Source organism: Gossypium arboreum, chromosome 9, assembly GCF_025698485.1.
Source record: "Gossypium arboreum isolate Shixiya-1 chromosome 9, ASM2569848v2, whole genome shotgun sequence".
Classification (NCBI taxonomy): Eukaryota; Viridiplantae; Streptophyta; class Magnoliopsida; order Malvales; family Malvaceae; genus Gossypium; species Gossypium arboreum.
Window position 1 is genome coordinate 8,040,645 of NC_069078.1, and position 26,407 is coordinate 8,067,051.

A 26,407-nucleotide genomic window follows, 5' to 3' on the forward strand; every position below is an offset into this window, starting at 1 on the left:
TAAAAAACTTGATATGTAAATTTGAAACATGGTCATGTGATGTGTTGTTTAAAAAAAAATTTAAATTAAATTAAATTTGATGAGTCTTTTAGAGGGTGGGCAAGGCAAGTGGGGAAATTTTTGCTTTAATAATTGAAAGTTTGAATCTATCGCTGTCTTATCTTCGCCCCACAATCCCTTTACATTGCGATTTATGATTCAAAGGTGAAATCATAATCGAAACAGCTGTATGTTTAGCAATCAATCCATTGTGAATGCCTAAAGTTCTTTCTGTTTTAAAATACTGCATTCAACATGTACTCACGCATTCCAATACTCATACTCGAGGGTCGTATAAAAACAAAAGCAAAATGGAGGACACTAAGCAGTGCAATTTGTTAGGAACTTGGAAATCTAGTTCACACCCAAAAAGATAACCCATCTAAAATTCACAATGATTTCTTTTTTCTTTTTTCTTTAATCAGTGAGTACTTCGGAAACTTATTGAATGTTCTAAGTTTCTAAAAACGAGAGGAAAAATGGGAAGCTCAAAGAGGAAATTATGAAAGGCACGAAAAGACAGGTTATATGATTACTTGAGAGGGTTGTTGGATCGAGAAATACATCCAACAGTGTCAGAAACAAATGTTGCGTACCATTTTTGAACATGTGTATTTGGTCATCTTGAGTTAGAGAATCAAATAGAGAAGGGCGATTAGGGACTTCAATGAATCTCTTCTTTTCTTGCAACTTCGGCATACCAAGAGTTCCATGCTTCCATGTAATGAGCAAAAAGGTCACTAAGAGCTGCAATAACATTAACACAAAACTCTATCATACAATTATAATGGCAAGGATATGGATTCTAATATGATCACATATGATGTGCAATTGCAGGATCTCTATCCATCTAGTACGGGGTTCCATTCATAAATCCTAAATGAAAGGACGAAACAGTTCCTCTCAGCTGAGGAAAGTCTTGTACAATGTCTTTGAGCTATGCTGCTCCCGACTCTTCAATTTTTCTAATGTAGTCATGTTCCATTATCCATATTCGTCCATGGTGACTCTTCAGATATATATATATGTAGAAAAACTTAGAGAAAATGCAATATACCCAATATCGACTTAAGAGTTCAAGGAACATACTGAATGTAAGCAATAGAATGATTTTTTTACTATTTCCTTAACTTTTTAGTCCAAGCACCATGAAGTATGATAAAAGATAGCTCACATTGGTGAGGTTACTGAAGTTGGCAGCAAGAAAAGGTGACAGAATCCTTCGGATGCTTAATCAAGCATCCAACTAGTGCCAGAAATTTGCAGTGCCACTTATTAATAATGCATATTCAACGATGTCTATTTTTAAGTAATGAATTAAAGAAGGTACCTTGATTAAGATACTGAGGTTTATAAATAGAAGCAAGGCTCTCCCAGTCCCGAATTGGTCTCACATTTCTGTTTCCTGAGGATATAGCAGCAGGAGTAAAAGGGCCAAATGCAAAACCCTTGGAGCATTGCTTTGAATGCTGCTGCATTTTATGATCATGTTCTACACTATCGAGCTTAATATGCATTCCCGTATTTTCCTTCTGGTTTAACCTCCGATGAGCAGAGGAGTTTGCCTTCGTTCTCTTTAGATTTTGGTTTGTAATTTCAGTCCCAAACGTCCTCTTCTTTGATTCATTCAATTCCAAAGCTGTCGTTGATCCATTGTGGAGTTTGGCTCGCCATCCCAGCCACCTGAATGCTGGTTTCCTGCTTTCGGGGTGATGGGTCTGAAAATCAATCAACCAGATAAAGCTACGTAAGTTGGATTCAGGTCGCAGATAAGATTAGGTTCGACACGAATATATTTACATCTTCTCTAAGTTTCTTCATATATTTGGCAGGTCCTTTGAGAGTCATATCTCCATACCCTTAACCGAGTATGTGTCAAGTACAAGTGTCAGACATGAATACTTAAAGGAGTTGGAGCAACATGGATGATAGATTGTACCTTCTCAATTAAATTCATGGAAGAAAACACATTGGCAATGTCATACAATCGTCTCACTTTTGCTGCAAAACAATTACCAGACAAAAGCATAAGTGATTGACTATTAGAATTTCAGACATGACATTAATAATGGTTTGTTGCTCGCTTACTTCTCACAGCAGTAGAATTGTGGACATCTCCCAGCAGAGCAATGGCTGCACTATCAAGGGTGATCAATTCAGCCTGTATAAAAATAAATCAGATATTCGCCATAGACCATACAGGACAAATAAACCAGTTTATAACAACAAATCCACATAAAACAGTACGTTATCTTACATCTGAACAAAGGAAAAGCTTGACAAAGTTCTGTGTGATAAGCCAAAGGGATTTTTCTCTTTTGGTATCTAAGCAATAAACAATAATGCTGAGTAAATTAAATGAAGCAATTAAAGTTGAAAATATTTTACAATAAAAGTGTCCCACGCATGAATTGATTGTATGTAAACACAATGATCTCTATTGCAAGTAGTATATTAGCAAATCAAAATAAAGAAGAACAGAAACTTTACCAGTACGTTTTGATGATTCTGAAAGATTATCTTGCCCTTCATTCTTCACATATGAAGAGTCTGCACTTTCATTTTCATCTAAGACCTATGCAAAATAGCTCAGCTAGTTAAACATGGCAAGGCCAGAGAATATTAATAAGACCTCTATTACAGAAACAATAATCTGAATTCCTCAAATTTTACTTCGAAAAAAAGGTACAAACAGAAGGCCAGATTTTTAAGATATATTTAGACCCAATTTCCGCTTATATTAGATTAAGATATTGAAGCTAAAATTTTCTCAGCATACAGATGGAGTAAGAAAACCAAAGAAGAATTATACCCTTAATGATTTACTGCAATCTGAGAAACAGAAATTCTGTTTAAGAGCCTCTTCCTGTAAGCAGAACACATGATAAATCAAGTTCTTCAGTTTTAAACGAATAAAAAGAGAAAAATGAAAAGCAAAAATTTAGAATCTACCTTAAGCTTCTCCAAAGCCTTTGGAATTTCTCCAAAACCCTTCCATAAGTATTGGTTCTTTCCTTTTCTTGCCACTACCTAAACAAGAGAATGCCAAAAACCAACTCAAACTAATCTATTCACTGAACTAAACCAATAAAAAGGGTCAAAAAGAAACTGCATCTTACTCCAATACTCTCCAATATATTCACTACATCATATATACGACGACGTTCAACTCCTGAAATATGCAAAAGGGTTCCAGTAAAGCAAATTAATATGATTTTAATCCAAAATTGAATTTTAAGACTTGAGTAGTCTACTTAATTAATGGGAATTCCGGTGTATCTCCAAGAGTCCAAATTTGAACGAAAAAATCGATTAAAATTTCGCAATAAACAAACAAAAATTTTTTTTAAAAAAAACTGTCAGTAATGATTTCATTTCGCAACAATGAAAGGAAAAAATAGAGTATAGACCTAGTTTTGAAGCCGCATCATCCAGTCCAATCGTTTGAACGCTGTCATGATTATACAACGCCAAAAAACTGATACAAAGGAATTTAAATTTAAAAACCAAAAAAAAAAAAAAAAAAAACAAAGAAACATTTAAAGATTGAACAATATCAAATATAAGAAACTTAAAGGAGCTGAAAAAAAATTTTACTTGGAGCATAAAAGGCCGAGAGATTTTTCTTTGCGGCAGTAAAGAGTTCGTGAATTAGATTCAGATTCTTGAGAAGCAAACGAAGACATTGATGTTTTCCCGAGAAAACCAAGATAACAAGAAACTTAAAAAGGAAAATTGGATCTATTTATTTTCTTGTTTGGTGAATGAGAAAGAGAGAGAAAATATGATTGGCGGGTTTGAGAATTCAAACGTGAAATCAGATCTGGTTTTTCCTCTCTTTTTCATTTTAATTCACGTTGGCATTTGGTTAATCCCGCGGATTCAAATTGAGATCTTGAACCGCGAATTTGCGTAATTACTCTTTTGTCCTTGGCCTTCCCATTGGGCTTATCTAAAAATAAAGTTCAAATTAAAATGGTATACGCATCCAATGCAAACAAAATTTAATTAATAATTTTTTAATTTTTTTACATTTACATTATTTATAAATTTTAGTAATGATTAGTAAATGGATACCCACTCAGTTACTCTAAAACTTTTTTTTTAAATCCTTCCCTAATTACATTGAATCTAATTAAATTTAGAGTTGAGTCGGATGATATCTTTGAACAATGTCAAAGTTTTCTTATTTTTTTATCTTAATCCAATTGACTTAAACTCGAAACCTTATTTGAAAGGCATTGAGCTCCTTACCATTTAACACAACAAGCATTGGTATACGCTGAAAATTATTATAATCTTTTTTATTTTATTTATTATTTGTTTTATTTATTAACAAACAAACATTATTCAAATTATTTTATTTTATTTATTATGAGCTTTTTAATAAAATATTATCATTAATAGGAACTATGAGTAATATGAATATAAAGATATAGTGCAAACGATGAATAAGACATTGTAAATTAATATACAAATGTCATGTCCACTGAATAATCCCAAAAGAGGAGAAAGGAAAACCGACTATAGCCATAACACTCGAAAAATTCAAAAACAAACTAAAGATGCATTATCTTGATCAAACCATTAAAATTACATCATAACCCTATCATTATCAGACCAACTTAACGATGAACTCCAATTAACCAAAAAACCAGGCCAATACCCTAAAAGACTCACCACATTAATGATGTACAAAAGGCCAAGTCTCATACAAGACATTGCAAATCAATACACAAATGCCATGTGGACTAAATAATCCCAAAAGAAGAAAGACAAACTGACTATAGCCATAACACTCAGAAAATTCAGAATCAAACTAAATATGTCTCACATTGATCAAACCATTGAAATTACATCATAACCCTATTATTATCAGACCAACCTAACGATGAATTCTAATTAACTAAGAAATCACTATCAAGACCCCAAAAAACTCATCACATCAGCGATACACAAAAGACCAAATCTCAAATAATTTATCTTTCTTATCATTATCTTGGGTGCCAATTTTACAATATCATCATTCTTCCCTATCATGACAAGTCCCTCAAAAGATATTCTCATAAAAGATTTTATAATCGTTGTTAATTTATATTAAATCTAATTTCGAAATGTATATACGCTTGATTTATTATTTTATATGGCAAAATAACTTGATTATGAAGACTTTCTATCTCATCCAATCCAATAAGGATGGAATTTTTTTCAACCGGGTTTAAGAGCGAGGACGAGTTTTTATTTAATTTTTTTAAGATCAGATTTTGATTAAATCTACGCCGCCCCCGTCTTGGAATATTATCAAAATACTCCTCTTTTAATTTTATATATTTTATTTAAAAGTTCCAAAATTTTGAAAGATTTTAACTTTTTTATATGCTTATTAGGTATTTTTAATTTTATATTATTTTATATATATATTTTATTATTTTATACAATATTGAGGGTGGAGATGAGAAAGAGTTACACTATTTGAATCCGTATTAAACAAGTGTTTGATAGGAGTTTTAATTATCACTCTAAACAAGTCAAGATATAATATATATTTTATTCAAGACATAATGTCAAATTTAGTGTTTATATATTTTTTCAATTTAGCCATATTCTCTTTTTTAAAGCTAAATCTGACTTTCAATCTTTTGAAAAGAGTTGAATTTTATCATCGACATTTCAAAAAGAATCAATTTGTTTTTTAACAAAAATATTGATTAAAATGTTAAATTTTTAAATGTGGTAGCTCGCATGGCGATCAACATGTATTTCATGCTTCTTTTTTTAATTTTTATGAATTTTTATTTATTTTTTGTTGATGTCGTATATAAGATAAATAATGACATATCAACATGAAATATATGTGGATTGACACAGTTACCACTCTAAATCACTAAAAAATGATGTTTTAATCAGCATATCTATAAAAAATTAATTTGACTCTTTTAAAAATATTAAGGTTCAAATTTAATTAAAAAGAAATAAAGGTCAAATTCATAAAAATATTTAAATTTGATATTATACATTTATTTAATTTTATAAAATTTAATATAATATAAAACATTTATTTAATATTTCAAGTGAAGTCATATGAAAGTTAAAGAATTTTTATTTTTCCAAAGTTGCATTAGGATACTAAGTGTGGTTTGGATGGACGATGCGTTTAGTTATTGTTAGTGTAGAAACAGTGGTGATGGTAAAATTAGATACTATAACAATACTGTGATGTGAGATAAAAAATAAGTTAAACGTACCATACCGAATCATCCCTTCATCTAAACCTACACTAAACTTTTAAATAAAATCAAGTCTGAAACTAGAATAGAGTGGAAAATGCAAAAATGCAATGAAGGTGGGAGATTGTCAGCTCTAATTTAACTGAATTTAGATGACAATTTATCAAAATTCAACGCAATTGAAATTTCTTTAAAATATTAGAATCTGTATTAAAAAAAATGAGGTTACCAAAAATAATTTAAAGGGCAAAAAGGGAATTTCATGTTAAAGGGCAAAGATTTAAGACTTACCACGTGCGGTTTAGGTGGCAGTGCGCTTAGTTAAAACGGGTGGCGCGCCAAAAGGTTTGGAAAGGCATCGGTATCGAGACTGAAACTGTTTTATTTGATCACGTGACTGTCCTTAGCCACTTAACCTCAATTATTCTGCAAACTATTATTTTAATATGGCGTCGAGTATTGGATTCAATATTGATATTTGCCTAATTTTTCGGAAATTTTAATTGAACTTATGTATTAACTTTTTTATACTAAATTTATTTTAATAATTTTAAATTTATCTTTTAAATTGATAATTCAAAACTAAATGGACCTAAAATGAATTAATAGCTTAGTATTAAATTTATCTTTTAAAACTATTTTTACCGTATTAAATTTTTATTAATTTTTTAAAATATGTTTTTAACGTTAGATTTATTTATTTTAATAATTTAATTTATCTTGTTGCATATTTTATGTTTGTTATTGTAGCACATTTTTCTTTTCTTTTCTCTTTCTTTCATTTTTTTCAACTTTTTTTTTTATTTTTTTCTCACAAGTCCCTACCCTAGATCTTTTTCTCCTTTTTCCCCCTATTTTATTAACAATTTTATAGAGGATAAAATGACGAGATTGACAATTAATCATGATGAAGAGGAACCCAAGAAAATTGATTTGAACAATGATGAGGCAATCAAATAAATGGATTTCAATTTAATGGGATGCTTTCTTGCAACAAGTGTGGTTCATTTTCAATCTATGCGCAATACGATGGCTCATCTCTAACATCCAACCAATGGTGTCTTCATCACATATTTTAAGTGAGAAGCAATCTTTTTTCAAGGTTTTTTTAGAGATTGATGTTGATAGGATGGTTGAGGGAGATCCTTGGACTTTTAACAACAATCTTTTATTGATTCATTGCTTGAAAAACAATGAATATCCTATGCAAGTCCCTCTATTCTTTGTCAACTTTTGGGTTTAGATATGTTGGGGATAAACTAGATTATGCAACGAACAAGTAAAATAATGAAGAAATTAAAAAGATCGAACACAAGTATTTTACGTAGAAAACCCTTCTAAAAAAGATAAAAAATCACGGACAAAGATAATTATACTAAAATAAAAAAAAAAAAAGAAGAGTACAAATATGGAGATAAATTAAAACCCTAAAACCTAAAAATAAGAACCCTCAAAACATTGTAGCGACGTAAAATTTTTGCTTTGGTCGCTAGTTGAGGCGATTATTTGAAAATTTGAAAATGAAATTTCAGTTTTAAAAAGAGAAAGAGTCGCCACCGACCATTTTTCTAGGCGTGATCGGACACCTAATAAACATTCTTTTTTAGAAAAAAAAATTTATTCTTGAACAAAATGAAGGCCGAATTTGAGTCTACGCGAAAATCTAGAGAAAAATAGGGTTCGGGAGTTAGTTACGCACGAGAAAGGTATTAGCACCCTCGCGACGCCCAAAATTGGTATCTTGTTAAACACACGTTGTCATAATTCTCAAAATACAAGTTTAATTTAATACTTAGTTGGGATCCGATTAAAATACGAGAATTTGAAATTTTTGGTTTTTTAGAAGGATGTCTCGTTTTTTACACGAGCCAATGATATCCACCCAACATAGCGATAAAATCAGCGACTTAGTGTTGAAAATCGGTACGTTGCCTTATTTATTTTTGAAATTGATTAAAAACATAAAAAATATCATTTGCAATAGGAAATTGTAAACAATGCAAGCGATGATACAATTAATGAAAAACATTAAAATATAATATTAGCATAAACACAACAATAATATTCACAACAAAAATAATGTTCTAATAAAATAATAAAAGAAATAGTATTTGTAGTAATGGTAAAAATACTAATATGCACATAAAAGGTATACACGGGTATGTATGTTAATGATGATGATAATGATAATAAAAATAACAAATATTATGTAAAATGTGTAAACAAACTTATAATTTAAGTAAAAATGATAAAATAATAATGGAATAAATATAGACAAGTACTATATGAAACAAAACAATGATACAGGATAATAGGAAAATTTCAAAGTTTGAAATTACATAAAAGTGTAAGCGAATAAATAATGAAATAATAAAATAGAATTACCATATAAAAAACATAAATATATAAAAGAAAAGCTATAATAATAATAGTAATTATAATAAAAGTAATAATAATAAATATAACAATAGTAATATTAGTGATAAAAATAATAGCTATAAAAACAAACATAATAACCATGACAATAAAGAATAATAGTAATAATAATAATAATGAAAATAAAAGTAATATTAATAATATATTATATTACGATAGTAAAGTAATAACAATAGTGATAATAATAATAATAATTAATAAGTTAAATTAATTATTAATAAAGTAATAAATAAATAAACATAAAAGGAAAGTGTATAATATAATAATAATATTAAAATAAGGTAATTAAAAATACTACTATATACATACATATATATGCATATATAATAAAAATATACACTAATAATAATAATAATAATAATAATAATAATAATAATAATAATAATAATAGTAATAATATTGAAATCCAAAAAGTAAATATAAAATATTAAATAAAGTAATAAAGAATAATACTATATATAAATATATACATATACATACACATATAATGAAAATACACACTAATATTAATAATAATAATGATAATAGTAATAATATTAAAATACAAAAAACAAATATAATATAATAAAAATATTAAAATAAAGTAAAAAACTATGTATAAATATATATACATATACATACATATATAATAAAAATATACACTAATATTAATAATAATAATGATAATAGTAATAATATTAAAATACAAAAACAAATATAATATAATAAAATTAAAATAAAGTAAATAAAAATACTATGTATAAATATATATACATACATATATAATAAAACATACACTAATATTAATAATAATAATAATACTAGAAATAATAATAACTAGTAATAATAATACATTAAGAATAATAATATGTTAATAAAATAGTAGTAATGAAAACAATACTAACGGTAATAATAATAATAATAATAATAATAATAATAATAATATTAATATTAATATTAATAATATTAAAAAATAATAAGAATATTTAATAAAGAAATGAAAATAACGAAAAAGACTAAAATCGAACTAAAAACAGAATTTTGGGGCAAATTTAAAAAGAAATAAAGGGAAAAGGACTAAATCAAGCGCGCAAACAAAGAAGAGGGACTAAACCAGAAAATAACCCCCTTCTAAAACGCACAGCATCGGGTAGAACTCAATTGAAGTCCAGGCACAAATTCGGGGCAAAATCGAAAAACGAAAAATACTTGATTGCAAAGTAATAAAAATGCGGAAGGGCTAAAAGCGCAATTAGCCCTTCCGTTAAAAAACATGCGGATCCTAGGTCGGAGCGGGTCGGCCTCCCCAAAACAAATTCGTTTTGGCGTCTGGGGAGGCCAATGAAAACGACGTCATTTTCTTAGTATTATAAAAGCAAATTTTTTTATAAAAAATTCATTTTCCCTTTGCTTCAAAAAAAAAAAAAAAGCAGATTTCTCATTCATTTTTCTCTCTGGCCAATGCTAGAATCCAGCGAGGAGACGCCGTGATATCACCACCGGCCGCCGTCCCAAAAGGTACGTCTTTTATTCTATTTTTTATATGTTTTTAATATATATATATATATATATAACGAAACTAAAATGAAATTAAAACCACCTTAAGTTTTGGTATTTCGGTTCTCCGATTTGTGATATTTGAGTTTGATTTTTGCACTATTCCTTTGCTTTGATGTTGCTAGAATAAAACTTAAATACCCTTTTTTGTATTTCTCAAGATATTGCTGAATATTTTATATTTGCAAAAGAACAGAAATCACCCCCCTTACATCCGATTCTTTGGTGGCTTATATAGCCCTATTTTTTACAAGATTTTACTGTCTTTTCTTTTGCAGGTGAACGGCGGTGAAGGCAGGGGGCAGGTGTGCCACTTGCACTGATGATGTGACCGGGGCAGTGGGGTAAGGTGTTTTAGGGTTTCAGCTTTTTTGAAACCCTAAATTTGGCTAGTTGGGTCTAATAGTTTGGGCTCACATATGGGTTTGGGTCTGTTTTGGGTAGGTTTAGTCTGGGCCAAAATTGGGCCTCAACAAAAATAAACCCAAAATTCCCTAAAAGCTTGTAAAAGATAATACTAAATGTGTCATGGGTTATTTTCTAGAGTGGAAAATGGCCTATTTATAGGCTAAATTCGTAGGTCAAATAATATTAAAATAACCTACACTAATCAGAGTTTGAACGGGATAAATAATCAGAATTTGACTGGAAGAATAAAATTGAGAAAATTGCCTAATATGTTGCCTCGTCATGACATGGTTGTTGCCTCGTCGGGACGCCCTTCATCGCTTTGTTGAGATAAAGCCTCTTCCTCGTTGGGACGTCAACTTTTTTTGGCAAAAAATGCGAGGCATACTCTACAAATCTCCACCTTGACTTGTATTTTCACAACGCCTTATTTGCCAAAGCCTGCCATGAGCTTATCTCGAACTATGCAGGATATTAATAGAGTTGAAGTTGTGTTTAGAAGCTAGAAGACTTCTAGTCTTCGACTTGTGTACTGTCAAATCAAAACTGACCCGGGACTGATTTCCACGAATGTAGTGCCCTATCTTGTAATGACCCAAAATTCACAGACATCGAAAAAGTACATTATCAGGCCTCTGTCTTAGTGAAACGAGTTAATAAATAATTATTAGGAATAATTATAAGCCTAGTAGTATGTTTAATTAGGTTTTAAGTAAGTGAAATTAGCTCAATTTAGAGTAATTAGTAAAAAGAACTAAATTGAATAATGGGTAAAAGTTGAATTATAGAGTAATAGAAAATAAAAAGAACTAAAATGGAATTAAGCCACTTAAATGAAATGAGGCGGCATATATAAATATTATATATATAATTATTATAATTATTAACCATTATTGTTGTTTTATTATTATTATTATTATTATTATTATTATTAAATAAAGTAAATAGTAGACAATTGTATGGTAATAAAATATACATGTGTAAAAATTATATTTGTACATTTGTAACTAAACACCTAAATTACTTATAATTTAAGTATGAAGATATTTTGTAATTATTAATTGTATTAATTATATTATGAGATTTTATATAATAAATAAATTAAAGACATGACAAGTGTATGATGATGACAATGTACAAATGTAATGATATTTATGTGTACAATTATAATAAATGTAAATGATATTAAAATAGATATTTACTAATTATTATTATCAAGTTAAAGATAATTATTAAATTAAATAATTAAATTATGAGATTTTTTAATAAACAAATTAAATAATGACAATTGTAATAAAATTATTGGTACAAATATAGAAATATATGTGTGACCAAATGTAAAATGAATATTGTTATTAAAATAGATATTTATTATAATCATTATATTAGGTTAATAAAGTAAATAAAATATAAAAGAAACAAAAAAACAAAGAATAGAAACAGAATTGAAATGAGAAGCAGGGGAGAAAAAGAAAAAGGAGAAGAGAAAGAAAAATAAAAGAGAAAATTAGGGATTTGAAGTTTGAAACTTTGATTGGTAAGTTAATTAAGTCCTTTTTAGTTAATTTTGATGTTTTAGAAGTTTTAAATAAAGTTTTATTGAAATTAAGTTGATATTTCAAGAGTTCATAGGTTTTCAAGTAGGGTTTATGTTGGACAAATTATAGAATTAGGGGTTTAATTGAATGAATTTTAAGTTAGAATTGATTAAAGGATTAAATTGTAAACTAGGCTATAAGTTTTATGTTGTAGGGACTAAATTGAAGAAAATTTGAAATTAGGAAAATATGCTGAAAAATTAATAGTTAAATGTAAGTATGGATGAAATTTGAATAGAAATAGAGTGTGAACTGAGTTAAGAAAATAAGTAAGTTTAGTTAGAATTAAATTGAAAATAGGATATAAACCTGAATAGAATTTAATTATTTATTTTAAACTAGTGTTGTAATTAATAGTGTAAATTATTTTAATTTTGGTAGCAAATAAAGAATTCGAGGCGGCAACACAAAAGGGGAAGGAAAAGATAGTCGAGGAGTAGCTCGAGAAAATTTACTGTTAGTATTACTATAACTTAAACTATTTTTATTAAATATTATATTTAAATTTATATGTAAGGTAAGTGCATTATAAGGTAAGTTTTAATATTTGAAATGAAGTATGGATAAGTATGAGTATTGAATTACATGTGGATTGAGATTGGTAGGAAATTGAATGGATTGTAAATTGAAATGAAATTGAAATTGATATGAAAATGAAATTAAAAAAAAAAAAGAATACCCTATTAACTAGTCGGACTGTGTCTGATATAATTGGCATGCCATAGGATTTTGAGAAGGGATTTGGAGATGTGATTTGGAGATATTGATGTTTATATCTTTCAGATTTATCCGAAGAGGCACTCTGTGCTATTCTGGTGTGTTTGGGAGGATTATATGATACTGATGTGTTTTGGAGGATTATACTAGTGTGTTTTGGTTGGACATTTCTGGTGTGTTTGGATGAAATTTGTGTATCTGATAAAGTCTGATTTATGTTAATAGGGTGACAAATGAAATGAGTAAATTGAATGAATTTGATTATTTTAATGATTGAAAATATGAGAAGGAGGTATAAGTTGATTTATGAATCATTGTGATATATGTGATATGATAATATGTAATTAAAGCTTATGAATTGATGGAATAACAGATTGTAAAATGTAATATTGTTGATGAAATGATATAATTGTTATATGACATTAAATGGAAATTAATCTTTATGATTTATAATGTTTATGATAAATACAATTTAAATTATTGGAATTATATAGTTTGAGTTATGGTAATACCACTGAGTATAAAATACTCAGATACTGATTGTTTCAATATGTGAGTTAATGGAAGTCCAGAGTCCCGGTTCAGCATCCAAACGGTCCCGACTTCAACGTAAGATTTTTGGTGATGTTTTCTTCCTTAAATGAAAGTGACATGTACATAAGTATTATAATAGTTATTTTGGTATGTTATATAATTATGTTGTAAATAAAAGTATTTGGTGTTTTGATGTTTTAAACTAGTGAAATGGTAGAAAATTGTTTATGGTATTAGTATGAATTAAAATGGTTTCAATGATTTTATGAATTAATTAGAAATAGTAATTAAGTTATCAAGTCAATATGTTAAGTATAATTTAGGTATATTTGAGTAGAGTATGTAAATGCATTGGTTGAATTATTGGAATTGGTATTGGTTGCTGTTTGAAAATTTGCAGGGAAGGTTAGATATTTATAAAGGGGATATATTGAGTTTTTTTTTAAAAATAAAAAAATTGGAAAAATTTCGGAGTACTTGAAGAAGTCTCGTTCCATTTTTACTATGTGATTTGGGCTTTGAAGGTCCTTTAAAGGGACTTTATGATTTAATTTTAATATGTTTTTTTATTTATTTATGAATTGTACATAAATTGATCGATATGTTCAGTAATGCCTCGTAACCCTATTTCGGCGACAGTTTGGGGTTAAAGGGTGTTACATATCTTTTCAAAACCTACATTCAAAAGAGAACCTCTCTTATACGAAACAGTCATACATTTTTCCTTTTATGACCAAGTTACCTCCATTTCAAACGAGTCGACTTCTTAATAGACAAGGGACATCATGTTTCACCAGTCACGTTGATCCTTTCAGAATATAAAAACTATCAATCATTTTACCTTTCATCAAAACAAGAGCCTCATGAGATACTTTAATGCCGCTTGAATCAATGTTAATTCTACAAATTTTCGAGTCTAAATTTCCCAAGGAGATGAGATTTCTCTTTAAATCAGGTACATACCTAACGTCTGACAGTGCCCTGATTATCCCATTGTGCATCTTGATCTGATCTGAACTGTACCAATATCGATTACCTTACTGGGTGAACTGTTCTCTATATGCACAACTCCACCTTCAACTGAACTGTATGTGGAGAACCAGTACTTGTTGGGAGGCATTTGGAACAAACACTCAAAATCTAGGATTTACTCGGACGTAAGCTCTGAGCTTTCGCTTGTTGACATCAACAAGAAATCATCACACTTGTCATCGGCCAAATTAGCACCAGCTAAATCTTCTTCTTTGCTCTCAGCAGCCATTTTATTTCGCAGTTTGTAACAATCTACCTCAACATGACCTAACTTTTTACAATAGCAACATATCTTGTCTCACTTACTTGATGCTATCAAAATTGAGGCTTGCTTATCTGACTTGCTATCCAAACCAAATTCATTTTCAATTTTATCTTTGCTCAACGATGACCCTTCATGTCCTCAAATGAGAGATTATCTCTTCCATAAATTAGGGTCTCCCTGAAAGACTTGTATGATGAGGGTAAAGAGCACAATAATAGTAGAGCCTAATCTTCACCATCAATTTAAACCTCAACATTCTTTAAACCATGCAAAAGAGTAATAAATTGACTGATGTGACCTCTAAGGTGCTCACATTCGTTCATGTGGAACATGTACAACCATTATTTCAACACTAATCAGTTAGTTAGAGACTTTGTCGCGTAAAGAGTTTCTAATATTTTCCATAGGGTGTATGCCATTTTCTCCATTAACACCTCATGTAACACATTATTTGTTAGGTATAATTGAATTGTATTTATCAAGTTAATTACAAGTTAAGCAATTATTGATCTAATCGGGTCAAAAATTATTAGTGTAAGTTCAAAAAAATAAGATTTGAACTATATCTAAATTAACAAATAAAAATATCAAACTAACAGTTATAGGCCAATTTTGGCCCAATTTCAAACCGCATTACATCAAACCCCAAGACCCAAATATCTAACCCAAACCCGGTTGGCCCATTTACAACCTAAAACTCAATTATCCCTTTAACCCTATTACAACCAATCAGCCCAAATTACCCATTTAATAACCCCTAAACCCAAAACCCAATTACAGAAGCCCAAAACCACTAAACCCAATACAAAACAGACTCACTACCCAAACCTACCCAACAGACCCAAACTTACCCACTAACCCAATACTAACCTAAACCAACCTAGCCCAATGACAAAGCCCAATACCCTAACCCTAATCAGCTCCCACTTGCACCTAGCCCCATACCGTCTGCCTCCACCGACTCCTCTGTCACCTCCACCGCTCACCCACCCTCTGCACCTACAAGGAGTTAAGATGAAAAGACAGTAAATACAGAGAAACAGATTTGTAAAGGCTATAAAAGCCATGAAAACAAATGTAAAAGGGTCGGATTCGGCAGTTCAAAATAAAAAATAAAAAAACATTCGGCAATCTTAATCAGACTTCAACAATCAGTTTACAAAAGCAAATAACACCAAAAAGGCTTCCATACATACCAAAGTCACAGCAAGATATATCAAAAAGGGAATCGAGGTCTACTTATTTTTCTTTTCATTTTTTGCGAATCTGTATGCATATATAGTCTTCATTCCATACATAAATCATACATATATATATTAAATAAAGATATAAGAAAAAAGAGAGAAAATTTACCTTTTTTTGAAACTCCGACCACCGTGCATGGTGGCGATCTTTGGTGATGACGGCAATGATGATCGTCCAATGACCCCACCGGCCGATTCCATTCCCCTCTCCCTTTTCTCTTCTATTTTTTTTTCTTTCTCCCATTCCAAATGAATTTTTTTTTAAATTTTTTTTAACTTTTATAGGGGACCAAAACGGTGCGTTTTGGTCCCCCTCCCCCCCGTTTAAACCAAAAACGGCGCCGTTTTGGCCCCGGGTTGGGTTGGGTCGACCCGACACGCTCCAGGCATGGATCCGCGTGTTTTTGAGTGGAAGGGCAATTTGCGCATTTGGCCCTTCCGCTTTTTCAAACTTTTGCAATTGAGTCATTTCTTCATTTTTAATTCGACCTTGGGATTTAAAATTTGGTCCTCAATGCTGTTGTGCGTTTTGATGGAAAGGGGTTTATTGCTGTTTCAGTCCCTCCACGTTTCAAGCGTGTTCAAAATAGTCCTTAGTCTTTATATTTATTTCAATTTCGCCCCAAATATTTTGTTTTCAGCTCAATTTAATCTTGTTTTAGTTATTTTACTATTTAAGTTAATTATTTTAGTATTATTATTTTAGTATCTATTATTAATGTCATCACCTTAGTATCTATTTTAATTAACATTCATATATATATATATATATATATGTTTTAATATAGTATTAAGTTATCTTTATTTAACCTTTTGTTATATATATATATTATTAGCTTCTATGTTTTATTATTACTATTATTATTTTATGTATTTCTATATTATATTAATTTTATATATCACATTTTACTGTTATATATACATATTATTATGTGCATTTTAGTATACATATATTCATGAAGTATTGTTAATAGTTGTTTTTTTATGTCATCATTATTTTATGCATATATCATGTAAATATTTTAATACTATGTTACATATATGTTTTTATATATATTATTATGTGTATGTGTCTTTAAATATTGCATTTTATATAAGTCATGTATATACCTTTAATACCATATTAGTTGTATATTTTATATATATATATATATCTACATACTTTATGTAATATATTAATAGTTATTCTATGAACGTTATTATTATCTTTTGAAATATATGTATATTATATGTATTCTTTTAACATGTGCTACGTATATATATGTATTTTTATTATGTATGTATATTTCTAATATTATGTTACGTTGTCATATATATTAAGTATATACTTTAGTATCATAGTTATATACTTTTATATGATCTTATGTATATATATTTTCACGCATATATTTTCTTTTATACATCGTGTACATACATTTTTTTTATATATCATATGTATATGTTTTTACTGTTAGTTAGTTTTATATACTAATTCATGTGTATATTTCTCATGCTATTTCATGTATGTATTTTATATAATCCTTATTATTGTTATTAATACTATTATATATTTCATTATATACGTGTATATGTATATATAGTAGTTTTCATTATTTGTTTCTTTTGCATTATATATATTGGCGTATATATTTCTTATGTACATACATTTTCAATATTTTATATATATTATTATGTATATATACTTTAGCATTACTAATTATATATATTCTTACTATTTTATGTATATATTTCAAATACTATATATAGTATTTACGACACTATTACTATTTATACATATATATATATATATATATGTTTTGACGTATATGTTCTTAATATCATTTTATATATATGTATTCATTGTTTTATATTTCGTGTTTGATATTATTATTACGTTTAATATCGCATACATCTTTATTATTCTTGTCACATTGATTATTGGCTTCAATATATTTCTAGCTCTTCCATTTATTTATTTTGATTTCATATTAATTTGCTTTGCATTATTTCGAAAATCTTATTCATGTTTTTATTTATTTCAATAATCAAGGCAACGTATCGATTTAATATTAAGTCATCGATTTCATCGCTATGTTGGGTGAACATCAATCGACTCGTGTTAAAACAATATGTCCTTCTCAAAAATCAAAAAAATTGAAAATTCTTGTGTTTCAACCGGAGCAAGATTAAATCTTACATTGAACTCGTATTTTTGAAAATGAAGACGACGTGTGTTTTACAAGATACCAATTTTGGGCGTCGCGAGCGTGCTAATACCTTCCTCGTGCGTAACCGACTCCCGAACCCTAATTTTTCTCTGGCTTTTGACATAGACCTAAACCCGGCCTTCTTTTTGTTTTAAAAAAATAATAAATTTATTAGGTGTTCGATTACACCTAGAAAAAAGATCGGTGGTGACTCCTTTTTTAATGACAAAATCGAAAGTCGGTTTTCAAATGTTTAATAAATCGCCACAATTAGCGATCAAGCCTAAAATTTTTACGTCGCTACACTAACTTTCTTTCTTTTTCACTAGAAACAATGCAAATGGATTGAAATGATGGTTGAATGAGTCATGGGTTATTAACTAAGCTAATAAATCTATGATGATTATATTGTTTGCTACTCCTAGCTAAGAATCTCCTCTCGGTCTCGTCTATCTAAATCTTCCACTAGAGGCGTCAATTCTAGTGTAATATGCAATTTAATACACTGGAGAAAACAATCAATCAAGGCATAGATAATAACTTAACTAAGTAACTCACTCATCAATCAACGAATAAAACAATTCAGCGCACATGATTAAACTTAAATTCCAGTATTCTACACAAGCATTTTAACAAACACATAGTAGGCATAAAATATAAAAGATAAGGGTTGAGAAAATGCTTATTAATAGATAAACATCCGATGAAGCGTAAGCGTTTAATACATCTCCATCCACAAGGTTCCAACAAAAATGAAAAAAATAAAAATACTACAACAAAAACAAAAGGAAAGAGAAATGAAAAGAAAAAAAATGTAAACCTAAACTAAAAACTATGAAACTAAGGAGAAAATATTTAGCCAACAAAATCTGAAATTAAAATCTTATAAAGTAATATTTATAGTCTACTAACATTTAACCTAACATTAACCATTATGCCCTTAAATGAAAAAAAAAGACTTAAGCTTGTTTGGACAAAAAATTGCCCCTGTAGTTAGTTTTTCACCCGTTAGGCAATAGTATCGCTATAAGCTTTAATATCGCGATACCCAAAACAATATTAAACTTGGGAGTTTTGGGGGTCTCGGCATCACGATATCACTAAAGTTGGCTTCAATTATCCTCACTTCAGCATTGTCAGATATCATGACGTCCATGCCACAGTATCGTGATACCCCCTTCTAAATGATGATTTCTTCAAGTTTTGGCCGTTATCGAATCCCTACACCACTCAATCATATTGTTAGGTATCCCATGACACGACTGGCCAATTTGTGTCTCAAAAATGGCATAAAACTAACAAAAACATTTATTAATGCTTAAAACTAAAAATTGATAAAAACATATAAAAGACACTTAAATTAAATAAAAATTGTAACACCCCAAACCCGGCCCAGACGTTATGGCCGGATCCGACATGCCACATCGAAGCGTTCAAAACATTTTATATTGTTGATCCAGAAAAACCTACTTAGTATTTTAAAAGATAATTTCATTATAGGTTAAAGTGCATGAAAGCTGTGCACCAGGTAGGAAACATGAAAAGAGGAGGTGAGTCTATCGGACTACTTAAGTACCAAGCTCCCTTCGGATCCAATCCTAGACATGCACACCGCCATTGCCACACCTTAACGTCATGTATATTTCTAGGAAACCGATTTGATTAAGTCATTTTTAGGAAAAGTGATTAATTTTGGAAAATACTTTCATTGCGGAAGCTTTGCTTGTTGTCGTGTTATTTTGAAATCAATTTTTTTTTTTTTTTGAAAACGCGCCCTAAAGCTATCCAATTTCAACATTTAAAATAAGTAATACCTATCTTAGTAATACATATTAAAACCATCAAAAATAATTAAGCGGCCTTATTACATTTAAAAACCCAAAACTTCAAACGCAAATAAAAGGATGTCCAGTTCACCAGAAGAAAATCAAACTTTCAGAACGGACGGCCACTCCGAATTCCCTCACAGCTCCAAGCCCACTATGGTTGGGGATTTCCTGCGTTGATGAAAATAAAATGAGTAAGTTTGGGGAAACTCAGTGTGTAAGAAAAACTCATTCAGAGCCCAAGTCAGCTCAAGCCTATTGGGCCTAAGCCCATTCAGGTAACAGTGGTACTGGACCAGAGCCCTTTTCAGATTACAATAAACTGGGCCTTAGCCCCTTATTCAGATAACAGTATGGCTCATAGGCCCATTTCAAAATACATGCAACATCAATAACATATGCAAGCCCATTTGGGGAGACTACTCAACCCACCAACCACTACACTCCACCCGTACCAGCCCTACACTCCATGTGGGGAATAGCTCAACCCACCCAAATTTAACACTCCACGATTGCACCTTCATTGCTCGATTATCGAAGAATTGAGGCAAAGCCTCCAAGACGTGGACAAGCCACTTTCAGTACTTCCTCCGTCAATATCCCAATCCCATGCATCGATAATAACAACATGGCATGCAATAAATAATAAATCAAGCATGCATTTAAGTCAATTTAACCCTAGGGGTATTTGGTAATTTATCTACTAGAGGTAAAACTGTAAATTTTCCACTTTTAAAGGTATTTCAGTAATTTATCTATTTTAGGATTTTTCATGCATATTCCTACTTTTCACGTACTAACAGAATCACGTATCGAGGATTCTTATCGAATTGGGCCGATTGGTCTATCATTCTAATTTTGGCCCATTAAGCCCAAAATATCGAGGGTATGTAAATCATGCACTTTGCGGTCCAAATTTTGCAGCTTATCAAAACATTAATCGATTTACCTCACGAGCATTCGCACACTCGCAAATCTACAAAATACCGGTTTTCGGCATTTCGGCTTTTCGACTTTTGCCAATCCAGACTAAGAAAGAGGGTGTTAGTTACACACCTGTTTGCGACGATATGCTGACGAGATCCACACACGAACTGCCTACAATTGGATTACTAACACATTAATCTAACTATTCAAATACGAACTACGTATTAACCTCTTACAATATTCGGCCAACCACACCTACAGATCATAGTAAGCTTATAAGAAATCAATAAGCAACTCATTAACAATTTTTTGTCAATGTTTACCACATAATCATAATTTCACTGCAAGTTGTCTTCCGGAGCAACAGTCACTAAATTATCTATAACTGGAGCTACGAAACTCCAAATCAAGTTCCGTTAATTTTTCCTGAAAATAGACTCATATATCTTCTATCCATAAAATTTTCAGAATTTTTGCTTTGGCCAATCAATACCAGATTTTTCTTAAAGTTTCCCATGTTTCACTGTTTGACTAATCTGACCACTCTTCATTACGAATCAAATTTATCATTGTACAGAATTCAAAATATGTTCTTGTTTATTTCATTTGCAACTAGACTCAATAAGCTTTAATTACATAATTTATTTAGCTTCTAATTCATCTCCCACAATTTATGGTGATTTTCCAAAGTCACGTTACTGTTGCTGTCCCAAGCAGATTTATTACCAAATCACTCTTTCACACATAACTTGCATGCATGTTTTTTTTTAAACATGTATATCACCAATCAATCATCACATACCTATGATTTTAATTAAGTATAATCTTCATTTCATCATTTTAAAGCATTACATGTTAGCCGATTTTTCCCTTTAACATCTAAGGCACATGCATGCTCATTTGTTTGGCTCAACTTCACCTATCTTCCATTTTTCATCAAAAGAACATGAAACAACAACCATTTCCTTCATTTTAATTCATGACTAAATGCTCACAACACAACTAAAAACCAAAATATGCTTCAAGAGTTAAGGTAGAATCAAGAAGAACTCATGAACCTCAAAATAAAAGCAAACTACCATGAACTTACCTTCAATTTTCTTCCCCAAGTGACCGAACATTCAAGAGCTTTCTCCTCTCCTTTCTCTTCTCTAACTTTCGGCTATGATGAACAAAGATAGACAAAACTTGTTCTTTTCACCCCTTTTTCTTTTAATAAAATTTCATATTTCATCCATTTAATTCTTTAATACAAAAGACATAAAATTTCCATCATGGAACATTTACCTAACTCATTATCATGGAATATTTACCTAACCCATTATCATGAAACATTTACCTAACTCATTATCATGGAACATTTACCTAACCCATTATCAATTTATATCAATTTGTACCATAAATTATGGATATCAAGTGCACATTTTGTCTACAACAACATGATGGCTGGCCACTTCATGTAAAATGGGAGGTTTGTCATGCAAATCCTCCTATTTTGCACTCCTATTTATTTGGCCACTTCAATTTAGCCTATAGCATTTTCAAACATTTTCACATAGGTCCTATTTCATAATTTCACCCCCTTTTTCTTATGGAACAAAAAGAATTAACTAAAATTGCCGGGTTCTATCTTAAGCTTGGGCCTTCTAGAGGCCCACTAACATAATTAAACCTATGCCAACATTCACAGAATTCCCGAAAATTGGGGCGTTACAAAAATAAACTCATTTAGTGTATTGGATAGCCTAATTTGACATATCAAATTATAACAGATCACCTATGTTGAGGAAAATACTATTGTAAATTTAGACTAACCTTGAAGGGTTATTTTGTATATATCATTTTGCATATGTACTTATCTTTTTTATTAATAAAATTGAAGATTGTTTGAATTTGATTCTTTCTTGTTTCTTTCCATTATGTATGCACCTTCATTAATTATGCCTTTTCAGTATACTAATCGATTACTTGGTGGAGAGATGCAAATATCTTTATGTTGCTTACTTTGTAATGTTAAAGGTATGACTTAGACTGTAATTTGATTTGGATGAATGGAAGGTGTCACTGTTTACAATTGAATCATTTAGAATTATGCAAGAATGTAACGAAAGGTGCTACCATTCATGGTTGAACCATTCAAAAGTGCGCAAATTAATAAAGGAGCCAAAGGTACCACCATTTACGATTGAATCGTTAAGGACTAAGCAAATTCAAATCATAGTGAAAGAATCGAGTATTGTTCATGGTTGAACCGTCTAGAATTACACAAATTGATAAATGAGAAAAATGTGTCACCGTTCATGGTTGAACCATTCAGGACTATGCAAATTGAGAATGTAGCAAAATGTGTCACATTCAAAGTCGAACTGTTCAAAATTAGAAAAGTTTATAAATGAGCAATAGATGCCACCATTAATAGTTGAACTATTCAAGATAACACAAATTGAGAATGTAGCAAAAGGTGCCACCATTCACGGTTAAACTGCTCAAAATTACATAGTTTGATAAATTTGGCTAAGTGTCCATAACAAGATATCTAAATAATGCATACATGTGGTATTGCTTTCATTCATTTTCTCTCATTTGTAGTGCTCTGTACAAGATGTTGCATGATGGAGGCATGAAAAGGATTATAATAAATAAAGACACTAGCATATTAATAAGCATATAAATTAACTTGCATCTCCTTAAGTGCCTAGCATTCTATATTTGTGGCACAAGTTTCCCATCCAAGTGTGTGCTAGCTGTATTGGCAAACCGATTAAGAAAAAAATGTTTATAGTACAACGAAAGTTTAAATTTTTTTTCTTAAACTGAGTCTTGTGATATTTATAACAATAAACCCTAAACTGAATTAGTACATGTGTTTTGTGTAGGGCAGTCTAGATCGTTTCCTAGCTCCGTATCAAACGATTTTCTCTGTTATCTCAAATCCTGACTTGCTTAGAATGTGGGCTCTAAGTTCATGAACCAGTTGTATATAATGAAAACATTGATTAATTTTCAGTAGGAAAATTAATTATCTTCATGGGAAATCAAAATTTTGAGTTTTATAGAAAATAATATTTATTCTGTAAATAGATTGTCATTATTTTCTAACAGAATAACAACGCTCAAAATATGGATAACTGGTGTGTGTTTAGCTCATCCCATACTTCCTATTTATAGGGAAAAGGTACAAGAAATTTGCTTAAAAGGGAATAATTAAATAATAATATAAAATATAAAAATATAGTTTTCTAGTTAGAAAACTAGGGAAACGCACCCTATTGAACACTAGGGTTTGTTGCCCTTCTCTTTAGGATAGGCTTCTTGGACTTGTCTCATGTATTGGGTATAATTATATGTGTTATCTAGACTTTTAACCGACACATATAATTTAACCAATCAATAACTATTTTTTCTATTTCTCAAAATATTAATTAATTTAACAAATTAAATTATTTTCTTAACCCAATTCTAATTTTGTTAAAGTAACGCAACTTTACCGTATTAAAATCTATTAGGAGATATATTTAATTGTCTTGTTCAATAAAACAACGATGATTAATTAATTTAATTTTCATTTCAATTTCAATTATTCAATATCAATCAATTAAATAATAATTTAAAGAAACCAATTTAATTTCTAAGTTATCTTTTGTACTTAGTAAGAAAGTGCATTCATTACTGATGGTGATACATGTGGTCTATTTTTCTTCATTGCCATTTTCTTTCATTTCAAAGTATCAGTTCCACATGTAATTTGATTTGGGTTATGTCGAGCTAGCGTAGGGACCGGTTTGGACATATATATAATTAGAGTTCAAATAATTTGTAATTAAGTATCAAATCTTCATCTATTAATTACAACATTATTTAATCATGAAGTCATTCCAGTAAAGTACCATGATTGAACTCTCCATTATTATTACGAAAGTAACTTAATAAATGTTTGTCCAATGAACTTATCATAAGTGTGTTAATATCATTTATCTCTTTGAGTTAAATTTGTCCACCTAATATGATCCTATTTTATCTCATAGCAACCAATGTATCTTCTTGCATAAAAAATTAATTACTAAAAAATAATAATTAAATCATTTATCCTAGAAAAATGCCCCGCGACCACATTATTTTTCTATCTATCAAGTAATGCCAATGAAAAGATATCATTTATCGTTTATTGTGCTATGAATTCTATTATTGTAAATGAAACTATGTCATGCAGAAGTCGTATACCCAATTTAGTTATTTAGACTCAGATTTTTAATACATCAAAGTATATGAGTCATGTGTGACCTACTGTCAAATAGAGTAGTTAATTCGGGTCAATTTCTCAATTAAGGAGCTTGTTTTCTATACAATTTAGTATTTTAATTTATGGTTTTGGTATTTAGGTCTTAGGATTAAATATTAGTGTTTTTTAACACATTTTGAAAGTGTTGTGACCCAGTAGGTCGACACGGGCCTTAGGTAGTACTAATATGTTTAATTGAGTGTGTAGGATGGAGATTTAAAGGCCCAATTGACGTGGAAGCAAGGTCGAGTGATGCACAAGCTTCCTAATACATCAAAGCACAAAACAAACACAGAAGGCAAAAATTGTTTGTCGTGTCGCGCTATAGACATGGTATGGTGTGAACCAGGTCGACATGCTACCTAAGTATATCGATGTTATTTTCGTCTGCACAATCAACTTTATACAAAGACCTAATTTGAGCTGCCAACACTTCTATAAATAAGACATTAGAGGTTTGATGTAACTAATTTGTCTTAGATGCCTTCAAAAAGACTAAGTCGTCCTAGACACCTTAAAAACGCTAGTAGTTTAGGAGTAGGAGTACATTAATTTTCTTTTGACTTTTCAATAACTCTTTTGTTTTTCCTCTTGGAATTAGTTTTGATCCAAGAATTCATTTATTTAATTCAAGCATTTTGGTTTATTTTCTTTTGCATTTTATTTATTTATTTTTTCCAAGCATGTGATTGGTTATTCCTTTCCCCATTCAATATTCAACCCATAATTATTCAAATCTCTTTTCTTTTCTGAATTAATTGTGTTCTTTACTTGATTAATTCAATTGGAGTTGAGATTATGAATAACATAAATGGCTAAATCCCTGCGGGGGATTAATGAGTGGATATGGATGTGATTAACGGAGGAATTAGGGTTTTCCGAGAGGGATTAGTTGGTATGAATTATGTGTGTTTAAACCACTAGGATTGACAACTCTAAGAAGTTATCATAGGCTAGATGAGGTCAGGAGATAAGTAAAACCGAGTAAATCATAATTTATCCTGGCTGAGAAAGTGAGGTCGGGAGATAAGCGAGAATCAACCAATCGATAGTTAATTAGAGGCTAGGAGGTAATAATTGGTTAATCGGTAGCTAATCCACCTTAAAACCCTAATCCGAAGTTAATTACAATCCCTGAAGCGAGTCAATTTTC

General features: G+C 30.1%; 1 protein-coding gene and 1 long non-coding RNA gene across 3 annotated transcripts; both read right to left on the minus strand.

Moving 5' to 3' along the window:
• Positions 1-373: 373 nt before the first annotated feature.
• LOC108456701 (E2F transcription factor-like E2FF) lies at positions 374-3,903 on the minus strand. Its single transcript, XM_017755303.2, has 11 exons — positions 3,637-3,903; positions 3,450-3,517; positions 3,159-3,211; positions 2,992-3,069; positions 2,852-2,905; positions 2,530-2,614; positions 2,297-2,364; positions 2,128-2,200; positions 1,979-2,040; positions 1,370-1,757; positions 374-786 (listed from the first exon to the last, which is right to left on the minus strand). Exons 1-11 carry the CDS (start codon positions 3,723-3,725, stop codon positions 704-706), a joined length of 1,101 nt encoding a protein of 366 aa, XP_017610792.1. The 5' UTR covers positions 3,726-3,903; the 3' UTR covers positions 374-703.
• A 16,116-nt stretch (positions 3,904-20,019) lies between these two features.
• LOC128280761 (uncharacterized) lies at positions 20,020-22,189 on the minus strand. Of its 2 annotated transcripts, XR_008270896.1 has the most exons (3): positions 22,066-22,189; positions 20,998-21,146; positions 20,020-20,219 (listed from the first exon to the last, which is right to left on the minus strand). It is a non-coding gene; the product is annotated as an uncharacterized LOC128280761 (long non-coding RNA). The 2 variants fall into 2 exon arrangements; XR_008270897.1 differs by lacking the exon at positions 22,066-22,189 and having other exon boundaries at positions 21,105-21,206.
• Positions 22,190-26,407: the final 4,218 nt, after the last annotated feature.